This window comes from Nothoprocta perdicaria, unplaced genomic scaffold, assembly GCF_003342845.1.
Source record: "Nothoprocta perdicaria isolate Ctin4 unplaced genomic scaffold, notPer1 scaffold_498, whole genome shotgun sequence".
Lineage (NCBI taxonomy): Eukaryota > Metazoa > Chordata > Aves > Tinamiformes > Tinamidae > Nothoprocta > Nothoprocta perdicaria.
The window spans coordinates 138,641-160,715 of NW_020455752.1; the positions used below are offsets into that span (position 1 = coordinate 138,641).

Below are 22,075 nucleotides of genomic sequence, written 5' to 3' on the forward strand. Positions count from 1 at the left end.
TTTGGCAGGCTCCAAAGGTTAATTATCAATTTAGAAAGGAAAAAAAAAAAAAAAAAAAAGGGGGGGGGGTTCTATAGGTCCTGTTTTCTCCTTTTGATTTTTTACTTTCAATTTGATTTAATGGTCCTTCTTTTTCTGCGTTCTGAAAAAGGGCAAGTAGGAAAGTATGATTTATCTTCTCCACATAATTCTCTCTTCCCTACTATTTCATCATGTCTCATAAAATTTTAGTCCGAAGTACAAAATAGTTGACTTTTCAAATGCAACAAAATAATGAATATTTGAACTATGGTAGTTATCTTTCTATCATGTGTAAACCAAAATAATATTACTGTCCATTACTAAGATGAATTTTATCTTTGGAAAGTGTCATGCCTATTTGTAAACACTAAACCCAGTTTCTAAATCACTTTAAGTTAAATCACTAAAAGCTATACAAAACACACTGTTTATAGATCTCCAGAGATGATGTACACATTATCTTTATCTTAATTTATCTTAATTTTTTGAACTTTAAAATGATTCATTAGATAAACCTAGAATGTTTTTATATCTAAATATATATATATATATTTCCCAAACTTAATATATAAACTCAGAAGCTACTATCTGAGAAAATCAGCAAATACGCACCTATTAAGAATACAAACATGGAGTGTGCAGCAACAAAATGTTAGGAAGATTTTGGTTCAATGGTTTGAAACAGTACACAGGTGGATATTTCCCCCATGCTCTTAAAAAAAAAAAAAAAAAGAGCCTTTCATAGTTCAGGATAACATTTATATACTTTAAACAAAAAATGACAAAAATATGTTAGTTTTACTGATCAATGTGACTCATCTGGTTTTGGCTGCAGAACGTTTATGATTTATTTCCAAAAGTCTATAACCTAAAAAAAAAAATTATTGTCATGTACTTAACCAGGTTTTGTAGTATTCTTAAATTTAATCAAATTTTGGCAAAGATTGACTGATTTCCCAGAACCTAGTTTACCAAATATTCATCAAGATGATGAATTTTCAAAGATTATAGAGTGCTTTTCTGCCTCTGTATCTGAAAATATCTGAAAATTCTATGTAAAAGATATGAGCTACACAGAGATTGTGTTAGTTCATCTTTTTTCTTTTAATAAAGCATATATCAACCATTGTATCTCTGTAATTTCTTTTAACTGTAGTGATGTCATATGTGATATGTGCCTGTTTCTTCAAATGTGTTACCAWAAAAAAAAAAAAAAAAAAAGAAAAGAAAAAGTGACCTAGAAAAAATTAGTACAAAAGCTTAGTAAAATAGTGGGTTTCTTAATGCCATATTGGCCCCTGAAATACTCAAGTTTATGCTGTTCATTGCTTTTTAGATGTTTAGAGATAAAATTCTACAAAGTTTTCAGTACTAAGGACTCACAATCACTACAAATGTGAATATCTTACAAAACCAGGCCAAGAGGGGTTTTGTTTTTTTTTCTGACAATTAATCTACATATGATATAATAAATTATTAGTATACTGCAGTGGTTTTTAATTCTATTCTGAATTTAATTTTCTTCTTAAAGCATAAAGATAGTATAAACAGGAAGCATACATAGGAAAATTAAATGTTCCCTATTTAAAAGTGTAACACTTACTTATATGACTTCCTCAATATACTTAAGTGCTTGCCAAAAGTTTGAGGGAAGAAAATGAGAATTGCAGAGGAACTCCTTAATGCACATAATTAAGTATAAAATTATATTTTGTAATGTAAAAATACATGGACTTCTTAAAAAAGGGTGGGGTGAGTTCATTCTAAGTTCTTACAACTGAATTGACATCTCATTTCAATATGACAAAAGTCTTCTTGACAGCAGATTAGTTCATTGAGTATCCCAGCAAAACAGTTACCCAGTTCAGAGTACATAACAATTCACTATTGTCCTTCACTGCACATTAAATGTCACCCATCAGAGTAACAAGAATGTGAAACTGATTACATTATAATCGCTACTCAAGAGGACATCAGCTATTAGAGACATTGGGCCTTTTTTTCTTTACAGAAAGAATAAACAGTTAAAATCCTTTCAAAGCCAGCATAATTTTTTTTTTTAAATATTTCTGCTTAGTAAATCAGAATGTCCTTAATCTATAATGTTTAGTAGTGGTAACTCTGGGTCATGTTGCATATTTTGGAGTACTTACTTATATTGTTTTTTTGTGTGTCAAAGCCAAAAAAAAAAACCAAAGTCTTGTCATCACAAATTAAGATCCTGAGGATTGTTTTGTTGTTTTATTTAAACTAAGCATCAAATTATTATCTTTTTATAATATGCATTTGAAGAACATTAAAGCAAAGTATCAGAAACGTCAGAAGGAATTTGACACCACATACATTTTGTCCTAAGTAAACAGCAAACTATGTGAGATCCTATCTGTAGCTCTGCAGTGTTGCTTTCTTTCTAACCTGTGATTCCTAATTGCTTTTGGAAGGAGTATAGCAATATTCTGATTTGGGATTTTAATATAGATTTATCAAAATCTTTCTGAAAAGAACTTTTTTTCACATAGTCACAGAAATATTTTTCTTCAACTTGTTTTTATCATTTAAAATAAATAATTATGTATTAAACTCATTTTATAGTCATTTCAATACTTTGTTGTCATAGAAATCTATATCTCTGAGCCTCTATCTCTACATCTGTATCAGATGTGATAATCAATAAATGAAGGCAAGGACTTGGGTTTCAATAATAGCCAGCAATCATCCATACTGTCTAGTTGTTAGCACACTCCTGGCCACAGTTTTGGCCTATGCAAGCTCATTCAGGTGATCCCCAAACACAGACTAGTGTGGGCTGGGATGGGCTCACCAGGACAATGTAAAAGCTAAGAACAGAAAGCAGCTTAGTCTTATGAACACAGGCTGTGCCATATCATTTTACCTGATGATGGAAAACTACATGAAATTTCTTTTGGCTTCAGTAGAAATTTAGAAGCCTTCTACATTTGAACAAAAATGAAGTCTCATTAGGAAATGACCTATGAAACTATCAGCTGGATACAAACGAAAGCATGCTTCATTCACTGATAATACTAGCCACCAGCAACTTCCATCCTTTAACCTTTACCAATTCTGTTTCTTCTTTCATAGCACTATCTAGACAGATTTCCCTCCTAGACTCCATAGTTTGATATAATTTTATTAAGATATAGAGTATACCAAGACTTGCCTTGACTCAGGATTTCTTCTTCATTTTTCTATGAAACTGTGATTCCAGTAGCGGTATTTCAACAATGTAAAGAGCCCAAGTGCTTCTAGGCACACAAGTAATTCTTTCTTTCCTACAGAAACAGATTACAGCTACTTTTTTTGCTCCTTCACTCTGAGACAGGACAATGGTACTTTACATTAATGAGAAAAAATAATTTGACTTCATTCTTCATTTAGCCTTATACCCCGACTCAAATGCATTGTTTTTAGTTCAACATGGGCTACTTGAATTTATTATCTTCTCTCTGATTAGACTGCCAAAATGCATACTTGTTACCTAAACTTCACCCCAGTATTTAACTTCCATTCCATCATTTTCCCAAAGCTGTACAGGATATTTTTGACATCTGTTACATGTGATCTGTAAAACTTCTATATTTGTTTTGTAATATAGACAGTGAATTGAAAGTTGGTTATGCCAGGGCAGCTTATCAACTATATGACTACTGAAGCTGACAAGTAATGAAATGTGGTCATTCTATTTTTTCTTCATTTTTTTCATGTCTTGTAGGAATTTTCATCCCACTTAACTATTTAAACTATACTCTTTCTGAAATATGAGCTCTTTAAAGCAAGCCCTTGCTATTTGCTTAGTAAACATACAGTGTCTTGCTAAATAAGAATTGAGTGTGCTTAGCAGTGCTCTTGGAAAAATCTACTGTATGATGAGAAAACCCAATTAAGCTCTTCATTCCATCTAGAAATCTCTACCGACTTCCACCTGTGGAGTCATCACATTATAAGTAAAGGTGCAATACCACCCTCTTCTTTGCTTTTGACATTTACTTTGCACAAGCATAAATGACTATACAGTATGAAAGTCAATGAACGACTCTGACATTTAATTTGTAGGCAGAACTGTGCTTCTCATAGCGGAACAGAAAGATCTAGAAAGCCTATGGTATCTATCTAATGACTTTACCTAATTACAGTTACATTTGAAGCAAGGTGAAAATTCCTTTCATTCCAGTAAATGAAGGGCACGCTGACCAGGATTTTGATATGACTGACTACTCACTCTCTACTAACATGCCTGTTTAGAAGGGGAAAGCAAGAAAGAAAGCATGAGAGAGAGAGAAGTGTGTGGAGGATAAATATAACTAATTAAAATCCTTTTTCAGATTTTTTTACAACTTGACATTATCTCTGTGATCACAGGAAAGCAGTGCAGTGCAGAAAATTCTTCTAACTGCGTTCATTTTTCTGCTAGACAGAGTTCATTGGTTACATTGTGTCAGCCACAAAACCAGAGAATTTTCTAAGCAACTTGGTGGATTTTCATTGGAACTTCTCTGAACCTGTGTCATACTATAAACTGAAGCCGTTACCATTTTTAATCCAAAACCTCTTTCAAGAAAAATGTTCCACAACAGAAAATAATTGCTGCAGTATCTGCTGCTTGGAAGCTGCCTTGTACAATGATGGTGATGGCATCACAGTACAGAAATAATATATCCCCACATCTACAAAACAGACAACAAAGACATGAGTATCTTACTATACAGTAAAGTTAGTGTTATTTCTTATAGAAAAGAACAAGAAGCTCTTTAAAGATGTAGGTGCACAAAAACCCCTGCACAAAGATAGCACAGCCACTACATAATCATTTTTTTATTGTTATCTATCACTTCACTACCTGCCTCATTAAAAAATGTTCCCCTCAGCATTCCTACTCTACATAGTTGAGCAGGATACTGGAATGAGAGGGGAAAAAAAAAAAAAGGTAACAGCTCTGAGGAGAAGAGGAGAATGTATTTCAACTCTGAGGAGAAGAGGAGAATGTATTTCTTTTAGTCTGGTGGAATTAGCTGTAAGACTATCAAGCTAAAGCAACTGTGCCTTCTTGGCTTTCCCAGCTAGAAGCTAGTTGCAAAGTCTTTATCCAGCATAAAGCTTTTAGGTGGATCCTAACTGATCGGAGCCACACAGGTGTAGTGGCTATGATGTAGTGGCTATGAGTAAAAGAAATAAAAAAAGAATACTGATAGTAAATAAATGCTAGAGGGATTCAAGCAGGTCTATATAATAAAAGAATACATACATTTAAACTGCTCTCCAAAGTGCTAAAAGACTGATTAATGGTAAACACTTTGAGATTAAAAGGCTTATCATTTTCAAAGAAAATCAATTAATGTATTCACTGATGATTTTTTTCCCACTATGATGCTGAAAAAATTCCATGTAGTCTTATTCTTAACGTAGTCTTATTCTGCCTTCCCTGTTAGAATAATGTTTTTTTGCTAAAGACCAAACTTCTGATAATAATGAACAAAAATCAAAAAGACAAATGCTCACCCCGGGTATTAATCTTGAAAACGTATGATTACACTGAAGCAATTTCACCATTACTGAAATTAACAGAGTGATTTCCAGAAAGAAAATAGAAACTTTTAGAGGTTAGACAACTGAGTTTCAGCAAGAGAAACCTTTAAGTACTACTTTTTTCAGACTAGTTTCTGGTCAAGCCTTGGCAGCGCTTGAATGGTTGCTGCCACTCTGTCTTGAAGCTATTGAATTAAAGACTGAAGATCTGGATCACTCATGCAAATTGTGATTAACAAAGTTAACCAGTCTAACAAAAAAAAAGGTGTAGAAATCAGAAAGCTAAATCACATAGAAATAATTCTCATATTCCTGGCTACAGGATCTTCATCATCTATTGAACAACCTTCCTTCACTCCAACAAGAAATATTACTTACAGTCAACTATCATTTTCTAACTACTACTCATAAAAATATGTTAGCCAGTAGCATATCCCTAAAAAAAAATGTCCATAATACAATGGATAACAATGATAATTAGATGAATTTAACAAATATATTTTTAGATAAATTTGTGAAAAGATTGTTTCACATTGTTTTCACATTGTTTCCATTTCTAAAGTCAGAAACTGGCATTTTGTTTTAAACAATGTATGATCCACCAGACATTTTATATTATTGACATTGCCCTATTGGGCAATACACTAGCTGATTTAGAAAGAAAATTAATGAGTAAAACACCTGCAGTCTTTGGATTATATAGGTTCTCCCATTCTTCAAGTAATCTTGAAAGCAAAGAATTTAGAGGTTAACTCTGAAAGACTATCCTACAGAAGCTAGCCTTCTTCTGAACACTTGTAGCTAGGATTTTACTTGATTGTTTCTAGCGATCATACATCATACCATGCTATTTTTCCCTACTTCCAAAACCAGAAGCAGCATTTAGCTTGACAACACTCAAATTCATTCACCCTTTGAAGGCACACAATATTACTAAGGTACACTTAACATTGTCGTATTCTATGACTTACTAAATAAACATATAAAAGCAAATTCGGGAACTATGCCTTTCTTCCCTTTTTTGTCACTTATCAGATAAACCTCTCATGTTTTTATGAAGCAATGACCCAATATCAGACACAAATAATATTTGTGTCTGATTTTCTCTAGAAGCTGTTTTTTTTTTTTTTAAGTAAATACTTCATATAAACAATATAATATTTTTCTTTTTTACATTTGCTGATAAATGATTACATGGAGATAACAAACCACTGCCCATGGCCAACATTACTAGTTATGATTTTAAAGGACTTTTACCAATACAGACTCACCTATAGGCTGCTAACTTCAAGTAACAGAATAATGTAGATGGAATTTCATTTCATTCATAGTTAAACATATTCACACACAGCCCCCAAACCATTGGGGAAAATGTAACTGTTATGATTGCTGAGCTACTTTCAAAAGAAAATTCTATGGTACGTTTACAATATTTTGAACTTGGTCGTGCAGTGCGGAAAAAAAAAAAGGAGACGTTTTTACATTAACAAAATATATGAGCTAGTTCAACATTTGTGGGAAAAGAAATGATGACATGACAGCAAAACACCTTCCAACACCACCCAGAAGTCTAGGAACAAAAATAATGTAAACGAGAGGATTAAACTGTCACAGGTTTTTCAAAGCTATGTCTTAGATAAGCAGTGAAGAGCATTGAGGCAGACGTCTGGCAATGAACTCTATGAAGCAGAGTGAATGAAACAGGACAATTCTAGTCAGTCAAAACTCAAAATGAAAGCAGGCCAGAAAGCCATTCACCAGTGAATACTTAAGAGATTTTACTAGTAAAGATGGCTTATGTAGCTAAATCCCCTGGATGAACTTTTGGGGACATTCTCTGGATACTACGTTAAGATACTATGATAAGATATATACTGTGAAGATTCAAAGAAATAATAAATCTATACAGCTTCTGATATGTGAAAAATACAGTGCAAGAAGATGCATATGAGAAACTAGAAACAAGAGAATAGGATATTAAAAAAATAAGTTCAATGTGACTTTTGATACAACTTGCTATTAGCAAGGTTTGAAAAGTCAAGTCAAAATGAGTACAGCCAGAATGAACTGGCCACCTAACTGCAGATAATGATCAAACTGCCTGAAAGTTAATTCCTGTCTGTGGATACAGGGGCTTAACTAAATGAAAATGAAGAGATTTCTTGTCTTGCTGTAAGTAAGAGCAGCAAATTCCTTAAAGGTGAACAGAATTCTTATTTAGTTTAGCCACTCAAAAAATCTTCTTGGACAATTAGTGGTACACTAAGAATACTGTGATGGCTTACAGAATAATGAGAAAAATGTTAACGAACAGGATAGGATAGACAGTCTGGGTCATTTTCAACTGCACAGAGGGTAGGTACACTACTATGCATTTGACTAAAAGAAAACACTCTGGTTCATCTACAGAATAATAGGAAAAAAAAAAGATGTAAAACACTCTGAGGATGTGTTATAAATGCATACTGTAAACAGTTTTTTTCTGTTTTGTATGAAAATGGATTTATATTAAATTAGAATATATATATATACATATATATATTTTAAAAGCCACTTGATCCATTACACTGCTTCTGGAAGAGGCACTACTCGCACATTAATGCTATAGAAGGCAGTTTGGTTAGATTATCACAAAAAAAATAAACAACACCATTTAGATTAGTATAATCTCAATATGCTTGCACTTCTGATATAGAAAAAGGATGAAAAGTAAGATATGTCAGAAAAATAAACTTAAATATTATAGTTAGACATACTATGAAGTTTTATGGAAAAAAAAATGCATGGCAGAGAGTATGGTAAATTCCCACTCTGTTTAACTTAAAGTTGCCATGTACATGCCACATATATTACAATATTCTGGAGTCTGGCACAATTGTTCTCTACTTACAATATGGATAATCTCACTATGAATTAACAAGAATTTGCTTTGCAATCAGGGAAATTATATACATAGAAGCAGACAATTCTGAATCTGTTGGAAGCAACTGACCAAGTAAGGGCCATAAACTTCAAATTAATTTAATGGAAATAAAAATCCTTGACTTTGAAATAATTGTCATGGAACAAGTTTGGAAAATGTGTTAATTTTTTATCCTTGTCTAACTGCCTTGTTCTATAATCTAGTGGCAATATCCTCCCATGTTACAAGTCAAGCAAAACTAAACAGCATTAGACAGCAAGAAAATAAGGTATCATGGTTGCCATCTGGATTGTCTACTGCACAACGAAACCATGTCTGAAAATACCTCATAACATATGCTGTAGGATTGTATGACGTAAAGTTCTAATAAGAAGTATATTAAGAGTGATGGACAGATACACTAAGTTCCTACTTGAATAAAATTTGACTGGAAAAAAAGAGGTACTTCTAATTCTGCCACTGATTTATTTCTATCAAAACATTATTCAAGGAATAGTTTGAAAATCTGCCAGAAAAGCTCAAGGACAGAAATCAACTGATCAAAAAACAGGAAATAAACATGAAGACTCATGAGATGTAAAAGACTATGTATGTGCTCCATAGGGATAACTCGAGTCTGAAGAAACATGATATTTCTAAACTTCTTCACAGAGAAAAAAATAAGAAAAATATGTGAAGACATTTTTAAAAACTTTCTTCTACTTTTGCTACAGCTTATTGCAATTGGTAAGAGAATCACCAATTGGTGATGAGACACTGTTCATTGTTCTTTTACGACTGATTTCAAGAAAATGGATAAACAGTCTATAGTAAATGTTGTGAAATCTGAAACCATAGCAAGGCTTGAACTAGGAAAGACATTTTTTTTTTTTTTTTTTCTGGAGGGAATAAAAAGCTAGAAGCCCTCATGTACAGAATAAGGTAGAGGTTAAATTGAATCAAGCCCTTTAAATAGATAACCCATGATTCAATCTTTGCTATCAGGGCTGTGAACACAGCTCAAAGTTTTCTTGCAAAACATATTTACTCAGATATACTCAAGGCAGTTCAAGACAACAAATATAAGAGCTAACTGGTGGACCACTTCACCCAGAGTAGTTTATCTACTTCACTGCTGATCTGTCAAGGTGAAGCATAATGATAAAACAGGTGAATCTCTTCCATTTATGAAGATAGGTCATTCACAGTAAACTGTATTGTTGCAGAAATACACGTTCATAGAGTTTACTATGCAGAGAATATTTAAATGTCCATGGAATAACATGAAATCCCGAGCATTAGGTGGAAAGTAAGTAGATAAAATGTGTAAGTATGTACGATTCTCCAATCTGGGTTTTCTGAAAATATTTGTGAAGAGTTACATAAATATGAGACTCCAAAATACACTGATTACAATTCATAAGAAATGACAGCTGAATATTATTTAGCTTTAATTTTAAAAGTCATGAATTACAAGGCCCATTTAAATCAAGGATATTTAGCATTTTTAAAAGTATGAATGAATGTATGATGTATAATAAAACTATAATGAATGGACAGTACTCACAGTTCCCAACGTATCAAAGCCAGGAAACAACTGTTTCATATTCACAGATTAATGGGAAAGAGGGGATGCCATGTGTTTATGAATTTGCAAAAATGTAAGAAATCAGCACATTTCCTAGAAATGAAGTGATGCTTTGCATCAATAGACAGAAATAATTAAGAAATGCTACTAAGCCTCAGAAGATTTTTGTTTGTACAGACAAGAAGAGGTGGCTGTGTACTTGACAAAACTCCAGAGGGGGAGATTAACTTGTGAATGAGTTTAGTTGGGATTCTAAATCAAAGAAACAAAAAACAAATGCAGACACAGAAGACAGAAGATTTTGGAATCAGAATGCAACAAGATGTCCTATGTATCACACAAAATCTCTGTTATTTGGCATGAGAAATAGATCTCTTACTTGCTGCCACAAGAGAAAAAAATCCTATGTAATTTTTGAGTTCATAGGAAAGTAATAGGTTTAGTGTCATGTAGACTCAGTTTACCTATAATTCTTAATCCAAAGGATTAAAGAAGAAGGAAAAAAAAAGTATTCAAAGAGTAACTGTTCTAACTACTCAGATTCAACTACCATAATGAACAACACGAGGAAGAGTTCATGTGCATGGAATGAACACATCCTGCTATAACTCCCCACAAGGAATAAAGAGCAATTAAAGAAAATACTATGTCCTTCAATATATATGCTTATACCATTCTGAATGTAACATTTGTAATATAAACATAAATAGATAACTGATCAATTGTTGGAACTACAACAAAATAAAAATACACAGAAAGTCCTGCTAGCTAACAAATAAAATGTCTCTTCTAGCTTTGGTTTTAGTGAACATGTAAAGAATCTAGATCTTTATACCTGTTTTCTAAATTGGAAGCAATAAAATAAAATAAAATGTTTCTTCAGGTCAAGGTAAAGACTAATAAAGTTTCTTTTTCTTATCATTTAAATATTCTTTGGTACTCTATCAAGTCCTTTCAGCAATTCTTCATCCAAGATTCCTAATTTTTATTTCTGCTTTTCCTAAATGGGACAAGTATTGGGTGAATTCCAAGTACTCAAACAGAGCTCTACTTTCAGTTTTAAATGGATTAAATTCTTACATTCCAAGACTGCTTGAAAGACATGATAAAACAACAAAATAACATCTTGCTCATGAAACATTTCACACAAAGATGTGTGGTGTAAATCTAACAATAAAGGTTCTACAAAGAACACACTGATGAGCTGTAATCACAATGAGCTGTACATCATATCAAAAAGACATAGTAGGTACTCCTCCAAACACCACTTACTATGAAACACATAAGTTTTATGAAACACTGATAGTTGAACACTCATTATGGTGGGATTGTTAAAAATCTTAAGAAGATACTCTAGAATGGTGTCATACAGTCCAACAGTTTCACAACATCAGGACTGATCTTATTTATATTGAAAATAAATATTCAACACTAAGTTGTAAATATTCAACACAAAGTCCTGTTTGTCATCAGATTTCAGTTAATAGTATCTCTCTTTAAATGACAGAAAAAAAAAATCCAAATTGTATTCGCAAAATGTTATTTTACTTCTGAGTGTTATGTATTCTTTAGCATTCACCAGGACATTATCATTTAACTTAGATCTGTTTCCATATAAGAAATATGGGTCAGAAAACATTGCCACTTATTAAGTGTTTCTGCAGTATGAAATAAAAAAATCTGTAGATGATCTTGATTCATCCTAAACTTTCTATTTTAAATATCTGCTTAATATTTGATTGTACAAGAGGCATTGAAATTTCATCTCTATTTTTGAAGGCTAGCATAAACATAGATGTAAAAAAATATATATTTCCAATTTAAAAAAGCAGACTCCTCTACTAGTATCAAACATATTTTGTAATGTTCTACAATGAAAATAATGCTTCTAAGTACATCAGGATTTTATATTGCTGGTCTCAAAAACAAAGAAGTTAAAATATTCAGTAACAATGCTTCAGTGTATTGTGCTTCTTCTTGATAATAAGCAATCTAGTGCTGTGAGCAAGATTAGGTGACTGCACAGTATTAGAAAAAGAGATAGAGGAAAATATATCTTCCCTATAAAATATAACATGGCACCTTTTCACAGCATCAGAAGGAACTGAGTCATACAACTCCTGCTAAAATTCATGCAAACTTCCTGTCAAGAGCACTGTGCTTCATGCTTAAAATGCCCTTCAGTGATAATAATAGTTAGAACTTCTTTATATACAGATACTTTACATAAAGTGCTTCATAAAATACTATTTGTGGTTTATGCTCAACTATAAAGCCTATACTGTCAGAATTATTTGTATTATAGAAATATCTCAGAAATTAGTTTGCTGTCTGGTAGAGCAACTTCCAAAATATTTTTCTTTCTCTTTAAAGCAGATTTTTTAAAGAAGGTACACACGTGAAGATATTTATTACAGAATGTGTTTCCATGTGTTAACTAGATCACTTCTGCATCTCATACACCTCATGTATGAGTGATCTGGTTGAATGATTTATTAATTCTTTTTTTTTCCTAGATATACTAGATATACCTTTGATATAGATATACCTTTTTCCTAGATATACTAGATATACCTTTGTATTTATTAGAGAAATGTTAAAACCTCTCCAAAATGAAGAGGATAGTGACAAAGAAAGTCAGAGAACTTTGGTATTATTTCTAGCATAAAGGGAAAAGAAAATGTGATGATTCTAGTGTGTACCTGAGAATGAAATCACAGAAATTTGAAGTGAGATTGCATTAAATATATGCTTCTAAAATCATTGCTATACATTCAAAAAAAAAAAAAAAAAAAGGTTTTTTAAAGGAATGTTTTAAAACTTTTCTCTATAAGGGGACTTTTTTTTTCTCTTTAAAATCAGCATAATTTATATTCATTTATAAAAATACTTTAAAATGACTATGGGGAGGAATTTGAAAATGTTATTACACTCTTTTTTTTTTTTTTTTTTTTTTTTAATGCTATTAAAGTAAGACACTTACTTATGATATTTGAGATTGGATCTCTGTCAGTACCTGGGGTCAGTTCCAGTTAATTATAAAAAATANTTTTTTTTTTTTTTTTTTTTGCTATTTCAGTAAGATTCATAGTTATGATATTTGAGATTGTATTTCTGTGAGCACCTGGGGTCAGTTCCAGTTAATTATAAAAAATAAATAAATAGTTAATTAGTTAATTAAAAGGTAAAATATAATGGATTTTCCAAGAAGTCAGAGAGCCCTATATATCATATCCTTTTCAAATTTAACTTGAAGTCATTATTGAGGTCATTAATCCTGGAAGCTCAGCTAAACACTTTTCCAAATATATTCCAATCACGCAATCTGGAAATTTAAATAATCATATCTGGATCAGGGATCTTACCTAACACACAGTTAAAACTGTACGTTGAAGCAAAACTGTATTTTACTTCAAAGATATCAATATATATCATGTTTATTTTCTCTTTTTTTCTTTTTTCTTTTTTTTTTTTTTAATATGAATTGTCCCAATTTGGACATCTTGGATTAACATGGGCAGCTAAGTACTTAGCTTGAGATTAACTACCACAGTATCAAACTGACTCATGCTAATAAAATAAAGCCAGTTGTCCCTTTTTTTTCTACACACACAGAATGGATGGGAAAAGATGTTTCATAAATTTGCTAATGTCTCTCTATTTGTAAGTAAAAAGAGAGAGACAGCTAACACAGTCAAAACTTAGCGACATAACAAACAAACTGGAGACTTAGCATGGCAGTGGAGTAAATTAACATTGAGAACTCTCAACATTAACTCTTGTTCTGTGCATCACAAGTTAAAATATAAGAGTATGAAAGTAAAAAAGTTTTTGTGACTTTTGACAATTATTAGTAAGAAAAAGATGGTAACAATTGCCAAAAAAATCACAAAAGTTGACATGTTACCTGGCTATGACAAAGAGCACACAACTGACACCCAAGTAAGCCAGCAGAATATACATCCAGATATCAGGGGAGAGAGGATTCAGGAAGGAGAAGACGCCTGGGTTTGTACCATTGGGCTTGCGGTACAAAATACTTATTCCAAGAGTCATAAAAGGCTTGGAAAAGTCGATGACCTTCTCTCGAACATAGGTAATCGCCAATGGCGCAACTGCAAGGTCAGCTTTCTGTTGAGAGAAATACAAAAAAAAAAAAGAAATAGGCCATAAATCATTACGAAAATGCAGAAGCAGGCAATCAGATTAAACAAAACACAGACTTCATATGGAACAGGTTTGAACTACCTTCGCTGAAATTTTAAACTGTCCTCTTCCTCTTACAAAGAAATGATTTTATTCTGATTCTTTACGCTCAATAGCATAAAGAGATTAGTAAGATAGCAATCTTACTAAGTCAGAAGATACAGCTGCCCAAAGATAGAGAAAAATGACTTTTTGTTGGTTGGGAAATGTTTTGTCTTAAAACATAAACTGAAATCCAACCTTATTTAATCCAACCTTTTTTTACTAGATGAAAACTGAACAGTATGCAAGTAAATATAATTACTTCCAGTGGAGGAAAGTTTTAAGGAAACTGTTGATGAAATTAGAAAAACTGGACAAGACATAGTACATTTCATATGGCAGAACACGACAATCTAGGAGGGACTGATCCCGGTCCCTATACTGGTGCCTTCATATTTTCGCCAGAATACTGTTTCATTCCTATTTGTCACTCAAAATTCAGAATGATTAATATATGATTGCATGATGGGGAAAATTTTCACTCAGATTACATGTCCGACTATTGACCTTTAGTATATATTAAAAAATATTTATTTAGTTATTTATTTAAAAATCTGATCACCTTTGCTTGTCATTTCACATACTCTGTATTCCCTCCAGCACCTCCAAAATCCATGAAAAGGCACAAGTCAGAGGGTAACATTGCTTTTGATTGGCACTAATGACTATTATATGGGACAAAAAATATTCACATAAGTAAGTTATTAGTTAAATTTTGACTTCTGAAATTAATATTATAAATATTAGTCTCAATAGCAAGTTCTATATTAAATTTAAGGAACTACAGTACTATTATAATCTATGGACACATCATTCCACAAAATGACAAAATTATATACATTGGAAAGGATGGTGGTCACCTCATGTCCGTCGTGGTCACATAATCCAACCTCCTGTTCAAAGCAATGCCAGTTTTAATATTCAATAAATTAACATATTATTCCAACACTGTCTAAAGCAACATGTAAAAATGATTTCCTGGAAAATACACTCGTCACAATGCTATTAATATATATGAACAGAAAGTACAAAATGGAAGTGATATAATTTGGTGTTGAAAAACAAATGAAATATAGAAATCTTTTCTCTTTATGGAAAGGATTATGTTTCTTTTGAAAGTACATACATAACTGTGGTATCAATGAAGAGTGAATTTATAATTTTGGATAAAATACAAACTAAAAAAGTAAAAAAAAAAATACATTCATCCTAATACTACTTCACTCTCAGCAACAGAATTGTGTAAAGCTGAATTTTAGTTATTTTTTTCATCCACTATCAAAATGAACACGTGAAATCTAAGCCTAAGAATGATTTGTAAATTCAAGTTGAAAAGCATTTTCGTATGTCAGACATTTCTCTCTCAATCTGGATTTTGTGCTAAATTTACAACTTCATCTTCTAGATCAAAAAAGATATAGATGTGTTAATAGACTGATTTTGCATGATATGCATGATGATTCCTGCCTAGCATTAGCATTTTGCAGACATAATCTACTAATGAGTGTAGCTGGGACACCTCTTTCTGACTCAAGGAACAGATTGAATCAGGATAGATATTAGGCAAAAATATAGAACAGCAAAGACAATGAATCACTGGATTATATTAAGAAGCGAACCTGCAAATCTCTAACAGGAGATCTTTGACAGCAGTTACCTAATTTAATATAATTACTACTGACCTATAAATGGAAAAGGGAAGTGGACTGCCTGATCTCCTGTGGTCCTTCCCTCATGATGCTAGGCTATTTTATGACTTCACTAAGGCTTTCAGCAAAGAACTGGCCAACTCTTACACATATTTGCCAAGAAGTAAAACAAAGCTGTACTTCTCCACCCTAAATTTGATGTAACATTTGATGATTACATTTTTTAATATAGTTAAGAGTGCATAGGTATGTTTATTAAACTAAATCTCCTCACTTCAAATATATAGAGTAATATTTAAAAGTACAGTAACGCCAGAATATGTCAGATATCCTTTTTGGAAGATCAGTCAATTTTTTTAGTTTCAACTTTATAGTGGAAGATTTATACTGACCTGAACGATAGGAGGGCTAAACCCTAGTAGAAGAGAAAATATCTTTCATAGCTCTCAACTCCTGCAAGCAGTAACAAAAGGTACCACGCTGGGATTTCAACCACGTCTGCTGACACTCAGTTACTACTATAAAACCCTGGTCACTGCATCTCGTATGTAATTATACAGAATGTTTAGACATTAAAGAAGTTTAAACATAAATACAAAGTATTACAGACACACACTGATCACAGTGATCTCCTTTATGATCTTATTAGTAATGGTAAATATGATTTTGGTAAAGGTAAAATATGATTTTTTAAATGTAGTGTATCTAATAATATACACAATATGATTTAAGCGTACATAATAACACTAAAAAGTAATTGATATAAGCTGAAGGGGGATTCCATATCTACACATGCCTGAAATGGGGATATAAGCAGGAAAGCAGGAAAGCAAACTATATATTTGGTCAGAAAACTGATCTACTATATTTTATTCTTGATAAAAACACTATTTTTTATGTTTTATCCAAAAGTTTGCAGTTACAGCAGCAAAGAACTGCCAGTACGACTTAGATGCTGCTTAAGAACGTAAGTGGGTCTAGACAATTGGTCTAGGTTCAAAAGCTAGCATTCAGATCAAACTGAAAACAATTATCAACTCAGTCTGCTATTTCATCTTATACAGATCCGCTGTGTCATTTAATGTAATTACTGCAACATTTCAAGACAGAGAGTATAACTGAGGAAAGGGAAGAAGAAAAGGGAGGAGCTACCAAAAACAAATGAAAAGCATAGGCTAAAGATGGGCAAAATTTTGAACTAGGGCTGTTCTAAATGGCTGTACTAATCTTCCTCTTTCTGAAGAACAGAATTCACACTTCTTCCACAGCTGAAATAAAACTAACACAGAAACTATCACCATAAGAACAAAATGTAAATATCTCCACAAAATAAAGTCCATTCCTTATTGACTAAAGAAACAAAAAGCTACTAGAGTTACTAATAGATAAAAATTTAATTCTGTAGACATGTAGCCTATTTGCTAATTAGAATATGTAATCCCCAAAATACTCTGTTCTCTTGGCACCTGTTTCATTCAGAAATTATGTGCCTGCAAGCAGAAATGAAAGATCAAGTTTCCAAAAAGGGCAATAACAGTGTCTCCTAACGTCTTTTGACACAGAGAGATATAAGAGAATTCCCTTTAGTCAATTTCTTAGTATGAATTGCAGAAGAACATTGTAAACAGAGAATTTTATACAACTAAAGCTAAATTAACAAATGATTATTTTGTTAGTCCTCAATGGCTTTCTCATAAGCTCCATAATGAATATTTGTCTCACTTGGCAACAGAACCAAACAAGATTATATTTTTAAAAGAAAAAAGATTTATATATCAGAAAACATAATCCTGACCAGCTCTTACTTTTGCCTTAAAGAACTTACGATGAAGATCCTTTTATAAAAGTATCCAAACAAAGACAGGAAGCTATAATCTAGCTACTACAGAGAGAATTTTTGCAACCACTATATGCTAGATTAGCCATTAGAAAGCAGTAGATTTGACAAGAATCTTCCAACGGAAAGTACAATCCCAAGTAAGACACAAGAGTTGCACAGGAAGGCAAGCTATCACAGCTTGTGATGGATGAATGCCCTACAGACAGTAATTCCAAGGGTAGGTGTAAGGACTGGAGAGAAATACACCTCATAATAAATTCTGATTTCAATTAGTGTAAGGAAGGCAGAATTACACACTCATTCCACCATTTGAAGATTTGGCATAACAACCTGCAGAGAGGCACTGTCTTCACACTCTCACACTCTGCCTCCAGACTGATAATTCTTCAAAAATAGGTTCTGCATCCAGGAAGAGAGGGTCCAGAACAAGAGGGTGAAAGAAACACTGTCATGCCTTTGGGCACCTTTTTTTTTTTTTTTTTTTTTTTAAAAATAATGATCTACTTCTCAGTATGAACTGTTCATCATCAAATAACTGCTGGAGCAGTGAGGTTGGACTAGATGATCTCTGGGGGTCCCTTCCAACCTCAACCATTCTGTGATTCTGTGATAATCATATTTTTGAGTGAATAACATTGCTAAATTTGGTCAGGCAAGAAAAATATACCCAGAAAATATATAAATGACTATATTTCAATTGCCTCAAGTGAAAAATAGAGGCTCAAGCATCAGAGAAGACGAGGTTAGTGGCTTATCAAGAGATACCTGCTGTGCTCATTTAACTTGGGATAAATGACTTTGGAAATAAAAGGTCAAAGCACTTGAAACTATGGATTAATGAATTAGCAATTAGACTGAAAGCACAAAAAGCATCAATGATATTTTTTGCCATATTACAGATTATCATAACAAATTAACCTGTAGAACCCCAAGACTAATCTCACATAGGCTACATTAATTAGAAAAATGCATGACATATGAAATATCTGTGATTCAGCTGCAGCTTTATTCTAGTTCAGGTCCATGGTTGGGAAAAAAAATCAAGTTTGATATAGTTTTTAGAAAAAAGTAGACTGAATTTTACAAACATTTTGATTCCTTTGGTAGTTCTGTATATTATATTTTAAGTGCTAAATTTTTGTAATTCAGGACTGATAATTGTATCCCATGCAAACCACCTCTAAATTCATACAAACACAGTAATAATTCTTATAAAGTTTTAGAAATATTTATAGTTGAATAGAATATATGTATATAATTGAATAGAAAATATTTTACAATATTTTAAAAGTCCATAAAGGTAAAAAACAGCTTGTGAACTCCAAAATCAAGGATCATAAATTTTTAGCTTCATATAAATTGTGTATCTTTTCTGTATTTAAAATATATGGACATTGTCCAATGGACAACTAGAAATTGCCCATTTATTATTTCTTGAGTAACAGATGTTTATATAGTATCATTTTCAGTTTTCAAAACCTGACAGTTAAAACTAAAACAAGCAGGTAAAATAATTTAAAAAAAAATCTAAAAATACTTCCAAACAGATTCATTTAGGTACTATGCACATTTTATAAAATAAATCATGAGAGAGTCTACAGGTTCATTTTGTCTTTCCAAAAAGATGGAATATTTGTGTTTTTTTCATTTTACATAAAACAAAACTGTTCTTGATATTCTAGTAAGTATACTTTAAGGGAAAATAAGACTGTGAAAAATGAAGCTATTTGGCCATATGAAATATTGAACAGATAGAAATGAAAAATAAAACAAAAAAAAAAAAAAAGAGAAAATGAGAGTGTGGCCAATAAATTTAAAAAAAAAATCAACTTTTTTTTCCTAAATAATAATAGTTTTATGGGGTTTATTTTGTTTATTTCTAAAAAAAAATAAAAAATAAAAAAAGGACCTAAATCATTTAATAGACATTAAGTAAAAAAAAAACTTGAACTATTTTTATTGGGTAGGGTCAACATAGGAGTAGAATTGTATATCTACAGGCTCTTCCTCCTTCTATCTCAACAATCCCGATTAGCAAATTAGATTGTATCTTCCATGATGCATTCTGTCTAAGCATCCCATCAAAACTGCTTTGGCTGCTCAGTAGGGAAGATCATTTCAAAGGGAAAATTATATTTTAACAAACAATCTAAGCTTAGTTGTATTTTATCTAGGACAAGAGAAACCATTATATTGTCTAAAGGAAAAGATTGGAAGAGTCTGAGTTCCACATAATTTATTGTGATAAATTCCTCACATGACTATCTTACTGAAAAGATCAGAAGACCTCACTAGTACACATTTAAGAAAATTGAATAACAAAAGCACACCTGAATTAAATTTTCCAGAGCTCTCAAAAAATACAGAATATTTCCACAGTATCCATCCTAATTTTCCAGTTCTAGACAATATTACTACCCAAATACCATCAAATCCCAGAGATGTGCATGCATGCACATTTATACACACAATAGAGAAACAGATTCTAGCTACATATCTGTTTTGTTTTGTGTGTGTGTATGTTTTATATTAGGTACAACAAACCTATTTAATGATAGTATAAATAAGATTAATATGCCCACAGATTCATCTGAAAAGCAGGCAACTAGATGAAATAAACATTTGTTGCAACAGCAATATCAGATTACCATTTACTATAAAAACTGTAACATATCAATTCTTGTAGTAAATATGAATATTTGATTAGCACATGTTCTGTTCATTTGCTGAAATCTCAAATCAAAAAAAGATTACTGCAATATTTTTGCTTCAAGTGGTTCATGCAGTTTTTGCCATCACTAGGAAGTTTCATTTAAATTAGCGATAGCATAATCTTTTCTTCCTACTTGAAATAAGAGTGATGTCCAGAGACATTGATTAAATGTCTCTACTGAGCAAACCACCAAAAAGCAAAGAGGGATAAAAACACAATATTCAAAATCACTAGATATGTTTCTAAGAGTCCAAATTCAACTGGCACAACCAAATAAGTATGCTTTGAAGCATACAAAGTAATGCCTGAATTTCCCAATTACAAATAATTGTTATGGCATCTGTTTTGACACACACTGCACTCGTTGCCTCCGCAGATATTTATAGTCCTGCCTAACTGTTTGGACTTCTTTGATTTTTTTTTTTTTTGAGAAAAATGTAGTTTTTCTTAATGTATAACAGATAATTCATGGATTTACAGAACATATATATAGATTCTCTGAGTAAATGTATTAGATGTTAGCTGTAGTGTAGCTTTTAGAAGAGAAATCTTGACTGGCACTGATTGATAAAGAAGTATATCTGTTCACATTTATTTTTTAATCTCAGAAACAGATTCTAAATGCTATCTATTCTATATTTTGATTTAGGCATAAGCCATGGAATAGCTGAACTATTCTAGCAGGAAACAAACATTGCTAATGAACAGAACAGGGATGCAGATTTGTCTTTAACAACATACTTTCAAATTTGAAAGAATAGCATTGATGTGGATCTGCTTGCCTTACATTTTAAGTATATTTCCCAAGATTCAAATAGCTTTATCACACTAGGTTATATAATTTGCACAGATAGAATTGACTGAGGTCTTTCTAAATAGGAGGCTTCCAAAAGTTAACTTACATGATCAATTAGTTCACGAACCATTCCATTCCACTGTCCACTGGCATCTTCCTGGGCTCCATATTTTCCATCCTCCACTAGCCTAATCTCATAGGAAAATCCAAGGATAGTAGATAGCTCCCTGAGGAGGTCAATGCAATAACCTTCAAATCGATCATTTCCATACAAAGGCTTGTCAGACTTCTTAAACATCACATATGGCTCTTCCTGCAAAAAAAAAAAAGAAAGGCAAAACAGATGAGTGTCCACTTCTATTCTTCTTTTCTTTTCTTTTTTTTTTTTTGAGTCTTAAGTATGTTGTTATCATGATGTCTTTCCCTGTAGAGAAGATTAAAATGAAAAGTGGAGGAATTATATTATTTCTTGGTTATCTGTGTCCTAAATCTATTTATCTTTATTTATATTCAAATACATATGGTCTGAAGACCCTCTTTCTCTTTTTTATCTTAAGAAATGACATTGTAGACTCATCTTCAAGACACTCATACGAATGCTTATTCTAACTGTGCTCTTTAACAAGTCATTTCTTAATAGCAAATGCATTATTTTGAGGGACATTTTGAGCCTCTTAAAATATTTTTTTAAAGTATCATTTAGCAAGTGAGAAAAATAGTAATCTTAATTTTAATTGTCCAAATCTGTCAGATGCTTTAAATATCAGATTTTAC

At 32.0% G+C, this 22,075-nt stretch overlaps 1 protein-coding gene across 1 annotated transcript in view; it reads right to left on the minus strand.

Moving 5' to 3' along the window:
• Positions 1-21,614, minus strand: part of LOC112954242 (glutamate receptor ionotropic, kainate 2) — a gene marked incomplete at its 5' end in the record, with an annotated part of 134,542 nt that extends 112,928 nt beyond the window's left edge. The window contains 2 exons of the mRNA XM_026047383.1: positions 13,963-14,186; positions 21,408-21,614. Coding sequence (XP_025903168.1) covers positions 13,963-14,186; positions 21,408-21,614 — 431 coding nt within the window. The remainder of the gene's footprint in view (positions 1-13,962; positions 14,187-21,407) is intronic.
• Between the last annotated feature and the right edge of the window lie 461 nt (positions 21,615-22,075).